Genomic DNA, 20116 nt, shown 5'->3' on the forward strand with positions numbered 1-20116 from the left:
CACCACCGTGGTATGAGATAACAGCTGCCCCATGCCTATAGTTACGTAGATTGGTCCTAGCCGGTGGGCGGGCTGCTTGTCTGAGCTTATTCTGGGTGACCATGTAGGCCTTGGCGGGGGATTTAGATACACAAGCTCGGCAAAGATACCCAAGACATTGTTTTGTGTATCCTCATTCCGTCAGGATTACCGATAGACCATTTGAGTTTGATCTGTGGGGGAGCTTTTAGCATCCCTCAGAGTTATCTTGAAGACCTGGCGATGCTCCGTCGTGTAAGACTACCTGCCTTCGTCCATCAGGGAACTCACTCCGCTCCTGCACAGGGCTACATCTGCTTCAAGCCTGATCCTCGAGATATTAAACAACTACCGTGGGAAACTTCTCCCTCTGTACCGCTTTGCACCCTAGGTACATTGTCAGACGCGGACTTCCCCAACCCCTCCTAAAACAGCCGCCCATACAAATCGGCTCGTGGTGCTTACGGTTAATCGTATAGGGGTTAGCCACACGGACATCCGGTACGGAACATGTTGTTCTCAGTTGTGACACCAGAAACGGATGATGGCACAAAGCTTCAGACCCGGTAGAGGTGATGATTTATGGCAAGGATCGATGTCGTGAGGTTCTCGTGCCCTTGTGTAAATATAGACAGGGCGTAACATCGAGCATCGTCCTGGAGCGTTGTGGGTACCACACCATCCAAGACGGGAATGATTGGGTGTCTGGCTCAAGGTGTTCGGATGGACGAGATGTTATAGGTCAGAAGCACCCCTGCCTTAGCTCAATATGGTAAGGCCACAGGGGTCTTGGACTTTTATTGAACACCTGCTCCCGCGCTCCCCCGTTCTCTCTCTCCTCCTCCCTTCATCGGTGAGTGAAAGCCACTATCGTACAACTCCCTCTGGATGAACGTACCTACACTGACCTGATCAGCTGCCAGGGACGTAGCAAGCAACATCTTTTAAGGGATCTTATCTTTCACACCATAAGTCCGTATGCTTGTGGCACGTCAACGAAAGAACGTCAAGCTGGAGTCCCGTGGGCCACGGATGCCTAACTGCCCAATCCGGTTAGTGCTTTGAAGTCAAAAGCCTCTAGGCCGTTTAGGGAAATAGTTGAGCAATGCGACGAGAATTCGAGCTTTCTCAATCTGTGCAAGGTATCATTGCATATTGACTGGTGTAGAAGTACATACCAAGCCCGACCTTACCTAAACCATGGCCGCAAACGTGGAGTGATACGTTGATTCCCGTTTTCGTCGATGTAGACAGCACAGGCGAGTGCCAAACGCGCTTTACTGCAGCTTGAACCATGCCGGCCACTCGACATGAAAGGGAATGCTGGTGATAATGATGTCTGCAGTTCAGCTCAGCTCAGACGAGGAGCTGTTCGAGTGCTTGGCCCCCGGGGGCCTGAGCTAGTCCGGACGTCGATGTCTGTAGCATGCAAGGCGCTTCTGTGGATGTAACACACTGACGATAGATATGCTGTGATTTACCTGCTTCCATAGTCCGCTCTCCAGCAAATGGCACGGTTTCTGGCTGGTGAATACGCCTATGCGCCGCGTGCAAGGCTCGTCTGATTGCTCGATGCGCTCAAAAGGAGAGTCGAACTGCGTGGGGTTACGCTCGCTATGCGGCGGTAGGTACATCTTGGTTGTCCGAATTCGGCAGCGTGCGTTTTCCAGAAGTTGACCAGACGCAGCTGTAGGATCACTAGATCCAAGAACTAAGGACTATTTAAAGTACATTGTTCCCTTACCTTGAACGACAATGAAACCGTGCGATGATCAACTCTTGATCAAAGTTCGGCTTGGTTTGAGCTGGGTGAGGAATGAAGCATTGTGTATTCGTTCATTCGGATGTCTACAGCATGAGACATGCCAAGCTCATTACTGAGACAGGATGGTAATGGTCATCGATTTGTGGACATATAATGCCAATGCCCTCCCATCAACAGAAAGGCTTCTTGGTGATGTTTCGATGTCAGTATACGTCCCTTAACTTCAGATCATGACTCTCGAGATTGTATTGAGATGCTCACGGATAGATCATACTTGTGAAGTACCGTATAATATTTCGCATTGGCTGGTGGAAACCCCATTTCAGGATGAAGGGTTTGAAGTGTTCGAAAACAGTGCACATGCTCATCGTCAGCTGTCAAAGCATTTGTCTGACGTTCCAGGCTGCATTCTCTGTGCAGTCTAGATCCGGAGTCAATGCAGTGGCCTTCTGATGTTTGGGTACTGAATTACCGGCAGATCTTGTAGGGTTACAAGTTTACTGACTACATGCAACTGTATGTACTCAAGTATTGATGTAGAAAGCAGAGCTTGAGCCTGCGTTGCCCGCCTTGTTGGCATCGCGAAATTATACGGTACACGGCAGTGAATGGTGGTAGGGAATCTCATGCATGGGAGAAAGGGAAGAGCATCTCCGGCGACATGGTGTTCCAAGTTTCGGACGGTCTTTTCTTGGTGAGTGGCTGGGATTTACCTCGCCGGGACGTAAAGATTCGATCACCAATGCCCTCTTGTCTTTATGAATATCAGCTAGAGGCTTTGGATCAAACGACGGAAACGCTTGCGCCAACCAATACCGCCGGTGCTCGTTGGGGTATACGGCGTTGTCGTAAGGAATGTTGATGACGCTTAGTACCGGTGGCATACAATGTTCTTTACCGGCATGTGGGAGACTTCCTACCTAGGTAACTCTCAGTATCAGAATGTGGATAGTAAGCGTAATCGGCGATGGAGCAAACTGAACTCTGGGGAATTCGGCAGCTCGGGTCCCCAACGGTATACGGCGGCGCTAACGGATTTTATGTACATTGATGTTGAGGACTGCAGTGGCCAGCCCTGCTTCATCTTGTTCTAATGTGGAATTACACCTTAACCATTGGGGAGGGGGGTCAAATTTTCTTCATACCCCCAACTTTACCCCCCTCCCCAATGGGTAGTTTGTTCCTTCCTTGATCAAGAGTTCACACAGACCAAGTGTAGTATTGGGGCTTTCCGCCCGCCAGGGCAAGAGCGAGCTTTGAAAGTTGATGTGAAAGAAGGCAATTTTCGTCCAGCAGCCGGCGTCCATATTACCGTTCCAGGAACTTTTCAACTTCCTTGAGGTTCTACGAAAGAATTCTGAGAATACGTTGGCTTTACACAGTCGAATATGTCTGAGTTTCTCAGTAATGAAGGTTGACAATTATTTAAGACCACCTAATACTACACACCTCCATATACATGTCATGTACCCTACCATGCGGTCATACTTGCGTGTGCTTTATCTGAGTTCAACAACATAGTGTACTTATACCCACGTGACTGTGCCGTAAATACCAGTCCCTCGTCTCTGGATTTCACAAGATAATAAATACAGTGTACGTGTTTTGCCGAGACCGAGCGAGGCTAGGCCATGCGCCCTTCTACAGGTGCAAGAGCGAGACCGATGTGACAGACCTTCATCAGTCCGTGCCAGCTATCGCCGTTCGTGGAATGGACCAATATTCAGCGAAGTCCCTACTTGGTGTAAGCCTCAACTGGTTTTTACAAAGGTTCGACGGTCGTCTTCGCCATCTGATGTACCTCTCCGACGCATTGGGCCGGTGAAGACCATGTTAATTTGTTTGAAGGGTTTGCTCTATTCTAGGGTCTGGTTCTGTTCATGATATGCCTACTAGACTAGAGGTTGATACATATTGGACAGGGGTCCAGGTTCCTGTTGTCCCCCTATAAAAGGAGGCCTCTTATTGCAGAGCAATCCCAAAAGGAGCGTCATGTAGCAAACCGAATTCACTCTGGCATGCACAATCGGTCCGGCACATATGCTGCAGTATGCTTAAACCTGCACCATAGGTATTGGCCCGACCTTCCTAAAACTTGAATATTGGGCTGCCATTTTCTCCTTGCTGTGTCTGACACATGCCAATCTCGAGCAAGCTGCCTTTACAATGACGCGAGTCAATCAATTATAGTAGCAATGCATCAGAGGGGGGGAAAAAAGGCGGGATTGAGGCAGCATGTTGTAGCTTGCACAATGCGTTAGGTGCAGTTGACTGACGGTCTTGCTGCATGTTGTTAATGTACTTCAGGTACCTCAAGTCTTTGTAAGTACAGGTTTGGTACCAGGTACCTCCACATTCGCCATTGTATTGGCGCTTCGGCTTCGTTCTCGGACATTCCCCGATTATCGCCGCTTTGAGCTCCGGAAAGGCGGATGTTGGGGTAATCCACCCCCCTTTGTTACCTGTTTTCACTTTTGTGTCTTTATTTTCTTCCCATTGCCATTGGATTTGGCAGAAATAGGTGGCTTCAGATTACCATATTCGAATCGTGGTACCATCACCAAGCATCCGCACCCCCATTTAGTAGCGGATCAGTTCCAAGCAACGCAACACGACATCCCCAATTCCGGGAGGATGATGGCTTGAATTCAACGGACGGAAACACGAGATTTAGCACTCCTCCGCGGCAAGATTTCTCGGACAGTAAGACGCATAGATAGGGGTAGTAATGTATGATCAAATATCTTCTTTCAATGTGGTCAGATGCTTACCGCATGATAGTGTCGATGTGGAACTGCTTCGGCCATATTCAGTGCGAACCTAAGTCTATACGTCCAATTTTTCCTGTTTGGCATTTTCCATGCTCAGGATCATCCGCGCTTCAAAGGTTTTGTTTGTTCTTTAACTTGCAAATATCAAACAGCCTTGCCGCCTTGCATGATGCATCGCTACTTAATACCTTGCATAAAGCCCGAACATATGGGCAGAAGGTGGCGACCTTGCTCCCCCAGTCTTGTTGATGTGATGGCCTCTCGAATCTGCGGTCTTTTCTCTGTCGATGCATATTGATGCATGCCCAGCAAACGAGGCAACAATTACGCCCTACCCCGGAATAAGGCTCACTTCCCTCTCGTCCTTCTACAGAAGCCACATCGTGCGCCTTGCACCGAGCTGCTCAGCCTCGTCCAATATTACAGTAACGTCGAGGCCCAATTGATGGTACAACAAACTCGCTCTGGTTCTTGTTGTTGGATTGTTGGATTTCTCCAACGGGACACAGGACCCATAAAAATCCACATGGGATCGAGACATTGATCAGCCTCCGTCCCTACCTAGTTCAACCCACTCCGAGACGTGCATGGCATCCCACCACATTGTGTATCACACCCTTTCTTCAACAGCCCACCCACTGGCTGCCAGGTAACTCGACTCGATATCTCTCTCCCACAGTCCCGGATCTTGGATGGGGAGATGGCAAGGCACGGGTACGGTAGTCATCTGTCGTTTGGCTGTGATGACAGATTGACAACCTTATCTTGCACCGAGGAGATGTGCATTCATGGACTGCCCCATCCACATCCCCGAATCCGTCAGCACGATGTAGGTGCCAGGTGCAATGTCCGACCCGTGGGGATATCCTACCTAGGTTCAGGTACTTGGGTACCCCTGGTTATGCCGCTTCTGCAATCATCGACCGGACAGAAACAATCACCTCCACACTGCAACAAACCATCCCCACCCTCCACCGATGCATAGAAGCTCGTAGAGAACAGCGATCCTTGACACCGAGGCTGACACCTTTCCGACTTTTCCAAGTTGAGCACTTGTCTGAGGCGAGGACAATATCAGGGTGTGGGGGTTGGAGTGAGCATCTGGACCTCATCATACCACGGACATCGCACGCTCTGCTAGGTCTGATGCCAGTCAAGGTAACACAATGGCGGTATTGTATTGCAGTATCGCATCGATCTGACCGTACTTTCATCCAGGATTCGGCATCTGTCGCATCGCATCGTCACCTTCCCCGCTTTGCTTAACCGCTGCAACAAGCTCCGGGCTGCGTTGGCGGTAAGTAACATCAAGATAGGCAAGATGTAAGGTACATTACACCCGGACTTGAGACAGAATGCACGAACCAGGGGAAGGAACATCTATTACATGGCTATAACTCGGCTCTGCCCAAAGTACCTTCCTTCCCTGAACCCACACGGGTCCACAGTTACCTTCCTGATATCAGACACATGGATTATTCAGGCTGTTCACCAGCACCACATGTCTCAGAAGGCTCGATGAAATAAAGTGCCAGTGTCGTAGGTAGAAAAACTGCAGGGCCGATCCGTCCCTCCATCCTTCCTTGCTTCACGCAGTGCCTGACCTTCTTTCCATACCTAGTCACTGCCGTAACAACCTAAGCTGTGGTGTTGCCAGTCTCCAAATGATGTATCCTCCATCGAGCCCTTCCATGATCCCCCTCAATCCCCTCACTCCCTTTTGTCGCACGTCTCACGATTCCCTCGTGCACACTGAACCGTATCACCACTGGCCCCGTCCTTCCCGATCAGTCCAGCCCAAGTTTTGTCACATGCGACCGAAGACCTGGAGAACAATACGTCGGGGTCACTGCATTTTCGAAAAGAAAAAAAAGGCAACTGGAACTTGCAAGTACGTTGCACTTTGAGGGGTCATGGAGGGTCGAGCTACAGAGTCCCCTGCTGGTGTGCAGGCCAGCGACGGTGGGCAGCTGCCTTCAGTCCAGTCCATAGCTAGAGGTACAGCTTGCCGGGGCTCGCAGAGGCACCTGCCGAGTGCCGACGCAGCGCCCGGGCCTCTCCGCGGCTGGTGGGAGAGAACGGGGCATCGTGCGGCTCCGTGCCGGCCCGGATGCGCTCGAAGGTAACCTGGAAGCTACCTCTACTCGGAATGGAGTGGATAGTCCGAGGTTTGGCCCTGCTACCCTGTGGAATGCATCAAGCGAGAATCTGGAAACCCCGAACTCCCAAGTCGTGGATCTTACCACACCAAGTCAAATTTATCTTACCTCTTCCTTTTGAGATAGGGGTCTCAATGCAACGCGACATATCCCCCCCCCCTCCTTCCCGCGGCGGCAACGCACAACCTTACCAAAACCCCGAAGCCCAAAGGATTTGAGGACAGATCGACCTTCTCGATCCTAAAATACCCAACAGCCTTTTTGACGACTTCCCTCATCGGATCGAGGCAGTCGTACTTTCGTTACAGTAAAAAAAAAATAAAGCAGCAAAGCAGTAACACCGTCGACGCTGACAGTCACATCGCCTACATTTTTGACTTTCGCTGAACCTTAGTTCAGTTGCGCCTCCATACCACGCTACACATCCACAAATCCAGGCACGTGGTCGGCACAAAGAGCCGCATGTACACATAAACATTGCACTTCCTTCGCTAACTAACCTGGCCTGCTACCTCACTTAACCGCAACATCTCGCCGCCTCGTGTCCCGTAGTATCTCCACATTCCTAAACGGCTACACGGTCACAAATCGCATCTGAGACATCTCGAAAGCTGGAGGACGGGAAAAGTGGCGGTTACAATCGATGCGATGCCCTGCCGTGTTCTTGTCACCAAGGCACTACATACAGTAACAAAATGTCTGAAAGTGGCATGTTATTGTTTGACCGCCTTTTGTTTTGAACATGACCTAGGGTAGGCCACTTTTTGGAGGTAATTCTGGAATATTGACAAAGACTTCGGTACCTGTGGGCGGTGGCGGTAGGGTAAGGTCTTGGTCAGGTATCATAACCAAGGAAGTCCTGCGTCGTGCATGCCATGAAGTTCGCCACCGCCCAAAAAAAAAAAAAAAAATGGACAGATGCGATCGGACCGTCCCCAACTCCTCTGATCTGATTGTAAGGATAGGTTAGACGACTTTTTCAAATCTGAAATTCATCAAGGGCCTATTATCATCGCCGTTTACACCAGCGTTTACAGGCATCAAGGTACTCTTGGTCGCGCTGGGTCGAATGGTTGAATGGTCGGACGGCAGCAGCTGGTGCTCCAGCTGATGCATTCAGCACGCCCTCATCTGCCCTGTTATCAGGTTTGGTGCTTTGGGCACATGGCGGTCAAGGTAACTACGTCATGCAGTCATTTTCATGTATACCTCTATTGTTAGTAGGGTCAATGTTGGCGAGGAAGCGTACCGCAAACGAGAGAGGAAGATCGAAAGAAAGGAAGAGAAACGGGGAACAGGATTAGTATGGGAGAAAAACAAGAGAAGAGAGGGGATTGTTGTTAAAAGAGGTCCGTGATGCCGTGCATGCTCGATACGATAAAGGGGGATGCCATTGAATCCCGCGCAGTCTTTACATTCACCAGCCCAAATCCCCGGGTATTGTTGGTCGTCGGCAGTGACTGGAACGACGTGAAAAGAGTCTCTTGGTGCTTCGTTGTTTGCAAGTCGTGACTTGGGTTATGGTCGCGAAAAAGAGAATGGCAGTCTTCGTTAGGTGGGTGGGAGGCAGTTGATTGAAGGGCCAGGACGGAGCTCTTCAGGTTGCTTGGAGTTTTGCCGGGTTTGCACGTCGGTGTGTGCGATACCGGTAAACATTTGTGTCTACGCGCGGCAACAATGGAGTGTTGAGGGTCGGTGGAAGAATCGGTGGACATCGGTGACGGGGTGTGGCGACGTTGAGGTTAAGGTTAGGACCTAGGGACGGGACCTACGGGGGGGTGTCGAAATGTGATGACCGGATGAACAGGTGTCCCATGTACTTCTCTGGGTTGGGGTTATGGGAGTAATCGTACAGTCTGTTTTGTTTACGTAAGCTTACACTAGAGAAGCTTTGTCCCTGTACCTGCTTGATGTCCGGGGTGTGTCGTCGTGCCTCTGTAGCTCCCGGGCATCATGTAGTTGTGTGTGTGTGGGCGGCAGAGCAGACTTGATCTGAATTTCCGCTGCGCTGTCAAGATGCTTACTTGTAATTTGACGCGCGTAGAACAGATGAGATTGCTGCTGCAAAGCGGATGCTCATGCAGGCAGAACGGGCTTCCCACATGCAGTTATACATTTCGTGACTTCGTTGGGGCTCAAATTTGTACTGCCTTGACACGACTACGTTTTTCCTCTTCATGTGTAAGCGCAAAGTAGAAAAGCTCATTCTAAGGACCATCATGATCTTGGTGTTTACTTAGACGGCTTACTGCTTAGTCTGGAGCTCACTTTTCCTTCTGATTGTCAGCGCTTTCCAACACATACTGGTTGGCAAACCCACAGCAGAATGTGCCCCTCTGGTCGGTACGCAGCAATGGCCTTACCGCGCTGCTTGTTCTCGTGTTGATGGGGTGGAGAATCGCCCCAGTTGAACGTTAACATTAGTCCTTGAGGTCTGACCCGAATTCGACAAGAGGCCATGCCTGCCGCGTGCTGACTTCAAATTGTCGACGGAGTGACCAGGAATGACACGGCCGGCCGCGCCCGGACCGGCCCGTGCCGGTACATATGTACCTATTCTGAAGTCCACACTGGAACTCCACAACGAAATCTCCAGCGGGTTCATTATCAACACACAGACTTTGCCCTTCACGATAATGTTAAACATGTAGGAAACTTGACACAACTCAAGACATACCCAACTAGATTTTTTTTTTCGTCCTACCGCAGACAGGACAGTAAGATTCTGGTGATTTGGGATGTTCTCTCCATAAACAAACACCGACGTCTGCCGTCCTGCAGCCAAGTTCAAAGAACCTGCAGCTTCTACCTATGCGGCACGCTCTGCTTGCTTGCTTGCCGCCTTATTTGCTTGTGCGTCTGCCTATCCCCGGCCGTAGTCAAAGCTCATGCAGCCCCATAAGGTTATAAGTGAATTTCGAACGACCTCTCATCATTGACTGGCATGATCGAGCCTCCAACTCTCGCGGAAATCTTGCGGAAATCTTCTACTTGGCGATAGTCAGTCTTAACGTTTTGTGCTTTCATTCCATGCGATGCGTTGAGCATCACCTGGTGGGTTCCGCTGTTGCGCAAACGTGAAAAAGCATGTAGGTGCCATGTAGGTGCTTGGGCGCTCTTTCCAACTCTGCGCCCGAGTGGCCGAGCGCGATGGCGCTCTATGGACGTGCTTCGTTTGGATCTGGTTGTGGAAAACAATCCACAAGGGCATCCACAAGGGCAATGTCGATCCGCGGGTGACACTGGTTCATCTCCTTTGCGCTCAAGTGCTGTTCATGTATGCGCCGGAGAAAGATGGGTTCATCTGCCAGTCGCGGCGTCGGTGTGTTGACAACTTTGGCGTGCGGTTAATTGTGGAGCACCTCCTGTTTGACTACCGAGTGGAGTCCCCGGACATGGTCGAGTCCTTCGCAAATTTCAGCAACAGATCTTGGGCCCAACTTGCGCCAGGACAACTGTCAGGGCGGGATACGATATTCTCGATGGCATGATAATTGGATCTCATTTGCTCAGCTTCTGTGTTGTGCTCGTACTGGCGTAATCAGGTGCCTGAGAGATCTGCAATCATTGAAACTGGGTCCTTCCGCCCGCTAAGATTTCTCCGTGAAGATGTTGTGAATGAAGCCTGTATGCCGCTCTCTTAGCTCAACTTCTGCATCTACGATGAATCTGAAAGTTGTGGTATCACATCCCTCGGTCAAATTCGACGCCATTTTTCTCACAAGCCCAAAAATGGTATTTGCGCAAGGCCAAATTGGCGCGAACAAGCTTCTCGAAACACTCCTCGATGAATTGATGGTTCTTGGGTTTCGCTCTGAACAAAGTAGACACGTCGCTAGATTATTTAACAATACACCCTTTTCCTTGGTCTCTCGTTTTCATCATAAATACCGAGATAATAACGATGGAGTGGCTGGGATGATTTGAACAACGCGCTTTTGGTCGGCTCGGATGAAGAATTGAGCAACTTTTCAAAAGACATCTATTCAAGTGTTGAGAAGTTAGAATTGCATGATAACTATGTGAATAAAAGGTTTTAGATCGTTTGTGACACAAACCGCGGAATTATGAGCAGTGTCACCTGCGACAGCGAAGGTCGAAATGGGCAATATTTTCAGAAATGAACAAATGAAGTCAAATGAATGTCGCCGATACGGTATAATGAAATAAAAGACATTAAGACATTTGATAACCTCTAGCTGTGAACAAAGAAGGAATTATGGAAGAGTGTCTCCGAGCATCGGGGGCGGCAAGGTCTTGAACAGCCTTAGCGAGAAAATTTGTAAGGGAGCAAATGAAGGACAATAACACATTATCGAAGATCTCACGCCCAAATGAAGACTTTTCTGGCAGGATTGACACTCCAATTCTTGGAAAGGAAGGAATTATGAAGGAGTGTCTCATGAACCTTCCCGGCCGTCTTGTCGTACCGCCAAGACATCGCCCCTGACCAATGTGGGCCTGAACATGAAAGGGAACATCCTCATTGCCTCGCCACTGTAATTCCTTGCGATAAACCATCCATATGGGCATTCGAGGGTAATTGTTCTCTTTGTTTATGATCCAGTCTCGTTTGACAAGACAAGGCTGCGATATGCATGTGTCAGGGGTAAATGAGGGTATTCCGCCTTGCCTCGGCACGAGAACGGCCCGAAGTTCGGCTGAGTCACAGCTTGAAAGAGGAAAGAGAATATCAGAACACTCCCACGGAAGACAACAGCAGCGGCTGAGCGGGGTTATGTACTTCAAGCCTTCCTCGCCTGCTGGGATGACAGGTGGCAAGGGCCTGCCTGATGGCCTGCCAAGCACCAGAACCCCCACCCATGTCCTACTCACATAAGGGAGAGGTGAGGGCAACTGGCCGGAAGCACAGCTTCCAGGTAAGCCAGAGCATCAAGCAGGTAGCTTCACTTTCTCAGCAGCTATCCACAGGTCTCATTGGCTACAGATATCGCTGCCTGGGCACTTGGGGGGGCGGAAGAAGTGGCGGCCAGATGCTGAGCTGCAATAGCTGAGGTGCAGTGGAAATCGCAAAGCAGGAACGATGGTGCCAGTGAAGCGAGGGAGTGGCAATGTCAATATGATGGTAGATGCCTAGGACACTGCTTGACCATCAAGATCTTCCTGCCAGTCACATCATGCCTTCTAACTCCGAGCCGCTCCTCTCAAGGAGCCGAAGGCACCGTGTCCTCTCCTCCGCTAGCCTTGCTAGAGGTACTCATCGGGCCAGGCTCTCCGGTCTTCCTAGTTGTCAGCCTTGCGAGTCTTTTCCTGTTTTCCGCTTCCGGCAACGCAATCTATGCGGTGTCTATACTCTGGCGTCGCTGTCTAGCGCCTCGTACACCTGGAAAGCAGTCATAGTGCATGGTCGGATGTCCTGTGGTCAGCGTCGAGCTTCCAACGGGTCATCACGGTCAAAAATGCACAAGCAGGGCAGATAATGCATTGTCTCTGTGGTACGATGCTATGTACAATGGTCCTTCCAGTTATTCGGATGAAAATGGTGTCGTTTCTGGGTCGAAGAAGGAGTGAAATCCTGACCTCGGAGTCATTGTGAGGTTATTCCCCACTGTGGCTACAGAGATGGACGGCTACTTCTGAAGTCTAGGCGTTGGGTTTATACAGGTGGTAACTTCGGGGTACTGTAGCCTGAAGGTAACAGGGTCCCCTCTGCATGGGCCGCGGTTGTACGGCCTTCAAAGAGGTGGAATAGCGGTAGAAATCTTACCCAGAGGGCGGGATGATGACTGAGGGGGTGCTCAGACAGGCGAGATGGCCATTGACCGCTGGTGTTTGCTTCAGGGACTCATAAGTAGGGCATCGTGATGGGCTGCCGACTCCAGTTGATGCCGGTGTTAATCAACGGCTGCCGCTGGAAAGTTGCCAGATATGATCAAGTCTGAACTATGGGGGAACCATGGGGGTGAAAATATAACTGTTTCTGGGCGGAGACATCTGTAAAAGGACCTACAACATGACGAAGGTGAATCGGAAGTGCTTCGTCGACATCAACATTGATGTACAGGAGTGAAGGCACCTCTCACGGCATGCCCTTCGCAAATCCATCAGCACAAGGGCAGGTTTCGGTACAGTTCTGTCTCGTTATGTGTCTGTATGATACTTTACAGAGTGGTTGGTACATCACTTGTTGATTCAGGGCAGTACTATCGCCATGGAGTCATGGTCTGCGTGCTGGTGAAGGAGTGCAGGGTGGTCCAAGACCCAGACCCGAAGGCCAAGATTGAGCTGGGGCTGTCTCCCTTCTCTTTCATCCTCCCCTCCGGACACTCTCATATCATGCATCTGATACTGGTGTAATATTACATCCCTTCATGTTACCTTGCGCCACCTTCTCCGCCAGTTTTTTCGTACAGCTCCCCCAACTGGGCCTTAAACCGTAGGCCCTGGACATCTCTCCACGGTAGACGGGTCTGAGAACCTTTTTGGCGGCGTCACTTCTCACAGAATTCCTCACAATGCAGCCTCACCCGGATCTGTAGAATATGGCGTGCTATACACATGAAATTAGGGGTTTCCGGGCTTCAGGGACACGGTACTTACGATCAAGATTTCATAAATGGGTCGTCATTCACCTGCGGGAGTTGCTGATCAAAGACCTAAACGGACAGAGAGCTTGCTACAGCGCCTTGACCGTCTCAAGTCTTCATACCTACCGTTGTGGCGTGGGTGTCGAGTCCCAGTTGCTGTAGCTGTGGCAGCCATCGTCTGTGGTAGTCTTGATATTGAACCGGTTGCTGGGAGGGCCAATTTCAAGGACAAGGTGGTGATTTACTGGGATTTTTATAAGTGGGGAGACGCCGGGAAACAACATACCTCCTTGATCTGACCACATAACGCATCTTCTCGCGTGCTAATAAAGACGATGAGCAGCTTTGTGTGGGGAGTGATGTGGTCATGTTGGTGCCTCAGGAGGTATCCAAGAGGCGAGTCTATCAACGGCTGGTTGCAATGTGGCTCCGGGCCGAAGAGTAGAAGCACAGAAAGAGAAGCTTTTGAACGTACCTGCAGGTCGTATATTCAGGCTGTGTTGTCAGAACGCCCGTCGCAACGACGGTGGACATGATGATACTCCTTGCTGGTACTACATGTCTACCCTCAGAATAGGTAAACATCGCGCTGAAGAGGCAACGTGGCGATCAAGGAAGGAAGAAAAGGGAGACCGAGCGTGTGTGTTGACTTTAAATGAATTGTTGGCCCAATGTTCTGTGTCTGCGGATCAGCCCTACAAAACTTCTCATCCGCATAAATGCTCTCAAACAAGTTCGAACTTGCCTAATGTGCTTCAAAGTTGGAACTCCGACACTCACAGGTTCTTGTGCAGGCAACAAAAGACCTGGCTTGCATCGACAGCTTCGCTGATGGGGTATATAGCCCTTGGTAGAATGCGTTTAGGGGTGTCCTTGGCTAGTGGCGTTGATCTCCATAGCTTGCTGCTTTCTCAATGTCTTGAGAGAGTCATCGGAAGTGCCCCATCATGTAAAGACCAGTTCGGACAGGCATCGGCATAAGCACGATGCTTCGAACTTTGGCTTGTGATTGGGCTCGGCATTGGAAATAGCTGGGATGCGTGGCTGTGCTTCCATGGGGGGCAAGCTCGCTCTGACTGAGCTTGTCGTAAAAGAGAGGGCAGTGCTGCAGGTGGTGTGTCGAAAGTCTCGGTGGCGTTTAGAATGTTCTCGAGGCATCGTGGGTGCCGAGTTCTCCTTCCTCTATATCTTTTCCTCCCCCTTCACCCCTTCCCCCCTTCCCCCTCGCCCCTCTCTGTCTTATCCTCCTCTTTCTCTCCGCTTCTTCCTCCTCTCTCTCTCTCTCTCTCTCTCTCTCTCTCCCATCTCCCTCATATCCCCCTTCTCTCTTCATAGGGAGACGGACAGGTATCCAAAAGCTCAAACAGAGATACGTGTCGTGTTTCTGGAAGGTCAGGGATCGTCCGGTGGGGTTTGTGAGGTCTGAAAATGAGGACATGGCATCCAAGGAGGTCGATCAAAGAAGACATAGGATTCCAGACAAAGACATCGAAGTGTGTTGTGCGGTTGAAGTTGAAATAACGTGCTATCACTCGTCAGTTGTAGTGGCCCAGCAAGGTGTCCAGCGTCTTCAGTTCGAGCGAGTCCTCGGTCTGCTGCGTGATGTACTGCGTCTTTGGCGGATTGGGGGGTGACAGCGGTCTCGTCTCGCCATCGTATCGTACACTTATTCGTCTTTCTAGTCCTTAGCGGGTCCGAATAGGTGACTTGGTTCGTGGATGAAGACTGAAAGAGAAAGAAATATGGGTTACAGGTCTAGAGGGTCACTTGAGACATTGTCCTCGGTCCGGAACCATTTAGAAGCCTTAGGGTAGAAGTAGTTTGATGGAAATGATGTCTGGACCAGGAGTCATGTCTGATGAGATTCGAACACAACCGTCTTTCAAAGACGAGCCTACGTTCGTCAGACAAACTTGGCGGGCGGAGATGTCATGTACCAGGCATGTCCCGCTTCGTTTGCAGTCACGGGAACATGCCTGTCATCTAGATCTTACCAACGACATCACTATGTGGAAACTTTAGATAATTCTAGTTACCTCTAACTAGAGAAACAGGAACGGAAGCGCCGTGAACATGGAGCTAGTGATTGCAACAACCAAGAGATAAGAATGAAGGATAATAAAAACCAACAGAAAAGGGCGTAAACTGTTATACCGTTCATTTGTTGAGGCCATGTTGCAACCTGAATGTCTATGGAGAAGACAATAGGTTTCTAGAACGCCTCGTTTGTATATGTTTTGTTCTTCCTATCTTTGGGTTCCTTCTGGGGAGAAGGATCCTATATTTTACCCTAACTCTACTTCGTACAATAGTTTTTGTGAAACAGAGTTGGGGTCAAAGACCGATTCTTCCTCACAGCAACGGGTATGTCTTGCTTTCATTTTCTTCGTTGTTTCGCTTCCTTGTTCTTTCTGTTCGTTGTTTGATGAACGGAGGAGATCGAGTGGTCGCCGGCACTACGGTCGATAGTAGGTAAGGTATGTGTCGCATCGTTGGAAAATGAGTGTCGAGAAGATGCTTTCCGGTACGGAAGAGAGAGATAGATCAAAAAGGGACTCCCCAGTTGTGTCTGCTAGAGACAACATATGATGTGACAAGTAAAGGTAATGGAAGATAGAAAAGTTGAGAAGTTGAAGGGGAGGACAAGCGGCTTGCTAGGGACCAGAAACAGAAGTGAATGCCAAATCCTTCTGAATGACACTCAGCTTGGCGGAAGCAGAATTTGCACCTTGTAGTGGAGAGCCTGCGATGGGACAAAAGGCGGGATGTTGTTTGAGGCAGGGGGGAAAAAAAGAGAAAGAAAAAAAAAAACTAAGGAAAATGTGTAAGAACATCCAACCTCGGAGCAGGAAAATAGGGCCAAGAGCATTTTCTGCAAGAGAGACAAGGAAACAAGACTTGGGGATGTACGGGAGGACAGCATAGCAATATCCAAGGACCGCATCTTAGCTTCGCATTGTCGTCTCACACATATGTGTGTTTTCTACTACTGTAGGCCACGCCAGGAAGAGCCTCAAGTAGAAGCAAAGACCCTGGATGACACAGTTCAATTGCCGAGGGTACGTGCTTACTACGTGCTGGACCTTGCACAGGCTCTGTGACAAAATTTCGGTTATAACTTGCCAATCACAAACACTTGTTTACGATCGTGCCACCCCTCGAAGTGATTGCATTATGTCTAAATCTGGGGGGGTAGGTGAGAGGGGTAAGTGGGGAGCGCCGTGGTGCCAACTCCATCGCATCTACGGCTTAAATCCGAGGTGTATCTTGCAGCTCGGTTGCCGTGCTTCTGCTAGATACAGACGGAAGTGATATGTGGGGGAACTGCGTAGGTATGCTCGGATCTGGAGTTCGTCGTCGCCGTCATCTCGCTGCTGGTGGCGATAGTTGGTCTGTGGAGAGATATGGATCTGTTGTTAGTGATATAGGAAGAATGCTCGGCATCGGTGCGTCGATGGCGAGGAAGAAGATCAGGTAAAGGGGGCGAGATAACGTGGGTAAGCCCCAAAAGCCTCAACATCTGCGTGCAGAGACAAGTTTGATAGGTAAGATAGTTGCATGATCTTTCCACGGCATTACTGCAAGGGGAGGTTGGCCTGAAAAGGTAGGCTATTATGGCGGCGGAGACTGCAAGATAGTCGAGAAGCAAGCACTTGGCGTGGCTCGCCGGGTAGGTGCAAGTTCAGAATACTGTGACTTGGTGCTAGTCTCGTCGACGCCCTCACGATGCCCACTCCAGTCTAGGTGCCTGGAGAGGTAGCAAAGATAGTTAACATCAGGCATAGCACCCGACTGTTACCAATTGTCCAGCTGTCCAGGCCTTGATCTCAACACATGTTAGCCAACTCCGCCATCATGTCAATGCCTTGTGGATATGTGGGTACCTTTGCAAAGTTGATGCCGTAGACGTGGAGATTCACTGTGTGAAGCGCTGATTGTATGCCAAGGGGATGCGATACAGCACCTCAGCCGCTCAGGTTGAACCATCGATGTTCTTGTCTCGCCCTCCCGAGTTCATGCACCTGTGCCATGACGGCACCTCCCTATCACCGTACGTCGTAGTGTGGTTCTGTAGCACGAACAGGGACCAGAGAAGCCTTGCAAGCTGGTAAGCGTTGGTAATTGACTGAAAGACAATATTTTCTTTTTCTTCTTTTGTTTTAGGAGGGGGGGGGGGAGGGGGGGGGGCGGGAAAGAGGAGAGGATGTACTTGGCTCTCATAAACCTGCCGAAATCTTGGTACTGGGAGGCAGTGCATAGGCACAGGATGACTGGCCTTCTATTCGCAGTATCGAAGACGGCGAATATTGTACCCCCTTGTCAACGCTGCGGTAAAAATGTTGCGCAGCCCTTCGTGCTTTAAGAAACATAAGTCCAATTGTCAGCCACTGCCACGTCTGCCAAGTTCTAAATAGGGTTGCATACTAGAAGATGACTGACCTTTTTCCTGTCCAGTGACTACGGTTGTGCCTCAAAATTCGGGCCACCTGCAGCTGAGGTACGCCAAGAAACAAAATAAACGAGAGCGAGAGTTAGAAATGGAGGTGGTGGGCGAAGGGGGATTCAGGACGCCCTTCGGATAAGGCAGGGGCGGAGCGAGAACACGCTTCCTTTGCTGGAGCAGAATTGGAGACACAGGCAGAGCTGTCCTCTCCCCTAACGGGTACAACCGATAAGTGCATAACCTGTCGGCTTGTTCGTTATATCTTAGAAAACACTACCGTAATGTGATGCATGGTATTGGAGAACCTGCAGTCAACTCCAGTCAGCCACCATTGCAGTCTGCGTTTGGTGGCCTTGCACAGGTCCTCCTACGTGGATGATGGTGGGCTGGGTGGACGTGGACGTGGACGTTGACATTGACTTAGCGAAGCAGTCTATCAAATTGGCATAGTAGCATGGTGTCAGGTTGAAATTGCTTGTAAGTGGCATCTTGAGCAATGAAGCCTAGAACACCAGCAAGTACGGAGGAAATGAAGGATGAAGGGGGGAAGGAAAAGGCAGGTTGAAGAGGGAGAAATAGCGAGGATGCAGAAGAATGTATTGAGAGGAAAGAAAAGGAGGAAAAGGGTAATAAAAGGTGAGCAGAGATCAAATAGAAACAAGAGGAAGCAGAACACAGAATGGCAAGATTGATGGTGCAGGAATTGGAGCATCGCGGACTCAAAATGCTGATTTGAGGTCGATAGGAGAAGAAAGGAAAAAGGGTTGGACAACTTGAATGTGCCCTGATCGTAAAGTCTTGTGGATTTTGTGGACGGGCATATCGCAAACGTCCGGTGAATTATCACAAGGCAGCGGCCTGCCCTGCTTTCAAGTGCTTCGCCGTTTGTTACCAAAGTTTACGGGGTAGGTAACCAGGCGGATATGTCAATACACGGATCAGGTATAAGACTCACGCACCGGCAATCATTTTCAGTAATCATGAGTACTAAGCCCGCCCGTACGTAACACGCTGATTGTGAATTTTGATGCACCTTCTTTCGTCTCGCTCTCTTTTCAGACCGATACCAACGACCATCCCCAGAAGTATACCAAGCTCATTGTACCCAGTCCTAGCCATGTCCACTCCAACAGCCGGAACGCACAGGCGTCTACTGGGCGCTTTCGCTTGACCTTGAGTTCCCTACTCAATCCTAGCCCTCTTATTCTCACCCTGATCTTCCTTTTCTCCACTTCCACCACCAGCCGGATCCTCTACATCCTCCCTCCTCCTCACGGTACCAGCACCTTCTCCAAGCTCTCCTCCATTTACGCCACCGTCTTCCTCTCCTTCGATCTCGATCTCAACCTCCTCGCCACCGATCCAATTCCCCTGTTCATCGAAGTACTCGTGCACGTTCTCCGCCGTGATCCACCCGGAACTACCAGGCATCGGCGGCGGCAGACCTCCCGAATTCGACCCCGCAAACACGCCCTGGAAACCTTCGATGGCATCGCCCTCAAAGACTATCCTGTCATCGTCGTAATCTTCGTCTTCGTCGCCTTCTTCGACGGGGTCGGGGTTGAGATCGGAGCAAGCGGAGATGGCTTTGTAAAGTTTTGTTGCTTCATTGTCGGGTTGTTTCTTGCCGATTGTTGGCTCCTCCTCGATTTCGGTTTGTTGGGATTCGGTGGCAGGAGCAGGTTGGGGGATGAGGGTGAGTTCGACGGTTTCAAAGTCGTCGTCGTCGGCGCCGCCGTCGGGGGAGAGCTCGAGCTGGAGGAAGACGGAGGGGTACTTTGTTTCGCCGGTGCCAATGGTCTTGATCGCGTGAATGCTAATCACGGGGTAGGGGATCTCAAAGCCAACTTCGGCGGAAGGTGAAAATATCGTGAGGTTTCTGCAAAGAGGAGGGGTGGGGTTGTCAACTTTTGTTCCAGCGCGTGAGGACCTTGACGGTTAGAGAGCACATGGACATACTGGGAGTTGACGTAGAGATCAACTTTCTGCTCAACGGTTTCCTCAGCACCCTCACTCAAAGCGGCACTTTCAGGAGCTGTAGGTTCGGCCTCGAGGTCGGCCGGGAAGAAGGGCAACCTGCCGCGCTGCGACTTGGGAATCCAGGCCTTTGCGCCGGTCGCATGGTAGTAGAGGACTGGCTTTCCGCCAAAGAATGTCTCGGGAGTTTGCCGGAGGTGCTCTTCAAGAGGCTTGAAGTCCGCAAGAGCGGGCGGCGTTCGGATCGTGGTAGGAGCCATTTTGTTGGTTTGTTAAGGTTGTGTTTTTTGGTGTAGAATTACGTACAAGTTACCTCTGCGAGCTTGAAGTTGTGAAGCTGCTAAAGCTCCAGAAGCTCTGGGGCTCTGGGCGACCTACATATCTTTTAGTGGGTCCGATTTGCTCCATTATGGGGCTTATCAGTTTATCGTTCC

The 20116-nt window shown here is 50.3% G+C and overlaps 2 protein-coding genes and 2 non-coding genes across 4 annotated transcripts; all 4 read right to left on the reverse strand.

Annotated features, from left to right (window-relative positions):
* Nucleotides 1–80: 80 nt before the first annotated feature.
* Nucleotides 81–668, reverse strand: NCU14065. The gene is made up of 2 exons (XR_897938.1): nucleotides 484–668; nucleotides 81–405 (listed from the first exon to the last, which is right to left on the reverse strand). It is a non-coding gene; the product is annotated as a ncrg14 (non-coding RNA).
* A 696-nt stretch (nucleotides 669–1364) lies between these two features.
* Nucleotides 1365–1652, reverse strand: NCU03585 (hypothetical protein; the record flags this gene model as incomplete). Its single annotated transcript, XM_955494.1, has 2 exons — nucleotides 1365–1418; nucleotides 1500–1652. 2 exons carry the CDS (start codon nucleotides 1650–1652, stop codon nucleotides 1365–1367), a joined length of 207 nt encoding a protein of 68 aa, XP_960587.1.
* Nucleotides 1653–4567: 2915 nt separating this feature from the next.
* On the reverse strand, nucleotides 4568–5760 carry NCU14066. Its single transcript, XR_897939.1, has 2 exons — nucleotides 5426–5760; nucleotides 4568–5347 (listed from the first exon to the last, which is right to left on the reverse strand). It is a non-coding gene; the product is annotated as a ncrg102 (non-coding RNA).
* A 12745-nt stretch (nucleotides 5761–18505) lies between these two features.
* Nucleotides 18506–20005, reverse strand: NCU03588 (FPD1). The gene is made up of 2 exons (XM_955539.2): nucleotides 19665–20005; nucleotides 18506–19584 (listed from the first exon to the last, which is right to left on the reverse strand). Exons 1-2 carry the CDS (start codon nucleotides 19940–19942, stop codon nucleotides 18888–18890), a joined length of 975 nt encoding a protein of 324 aa, XP_960632.1. The 5' UTR covers nucleotides 19943–20005; the 3' UTR covers nucleotides 18506–18887.
* Nucleotides 20006–20116: the final 111 nt, after the last annotated feature.

The sequence above is a fragment of the Neurospora crassa genome, linkage group V (assembly GCF_000182925.2).
Source record: "Neurospora crassa OR74A linkage group V, whole genome shotgun sequence".
NCBI lineage: Eukaryota > Fungi > Ascomycota > Sordariomycetes > Sordariales > Sordariaceae > Neurospora > Neurospora crassa.

Coding starts and splice junctions, on each gene's coding strand:
- NCU03588 (XM_955539.2), bottom strand. CDS start 19,942: ATGGCTCCTACCACGATCCGAACGCCGCCCGCTCTTGCGGACTTCAAG. Junction 19,585..19,664: donor GATCTCTACGTCAACTCCCA/GTATGTCCATGT, acceptor TCCTCTTTGCAG/AAACCTCACGATATTTTCAC.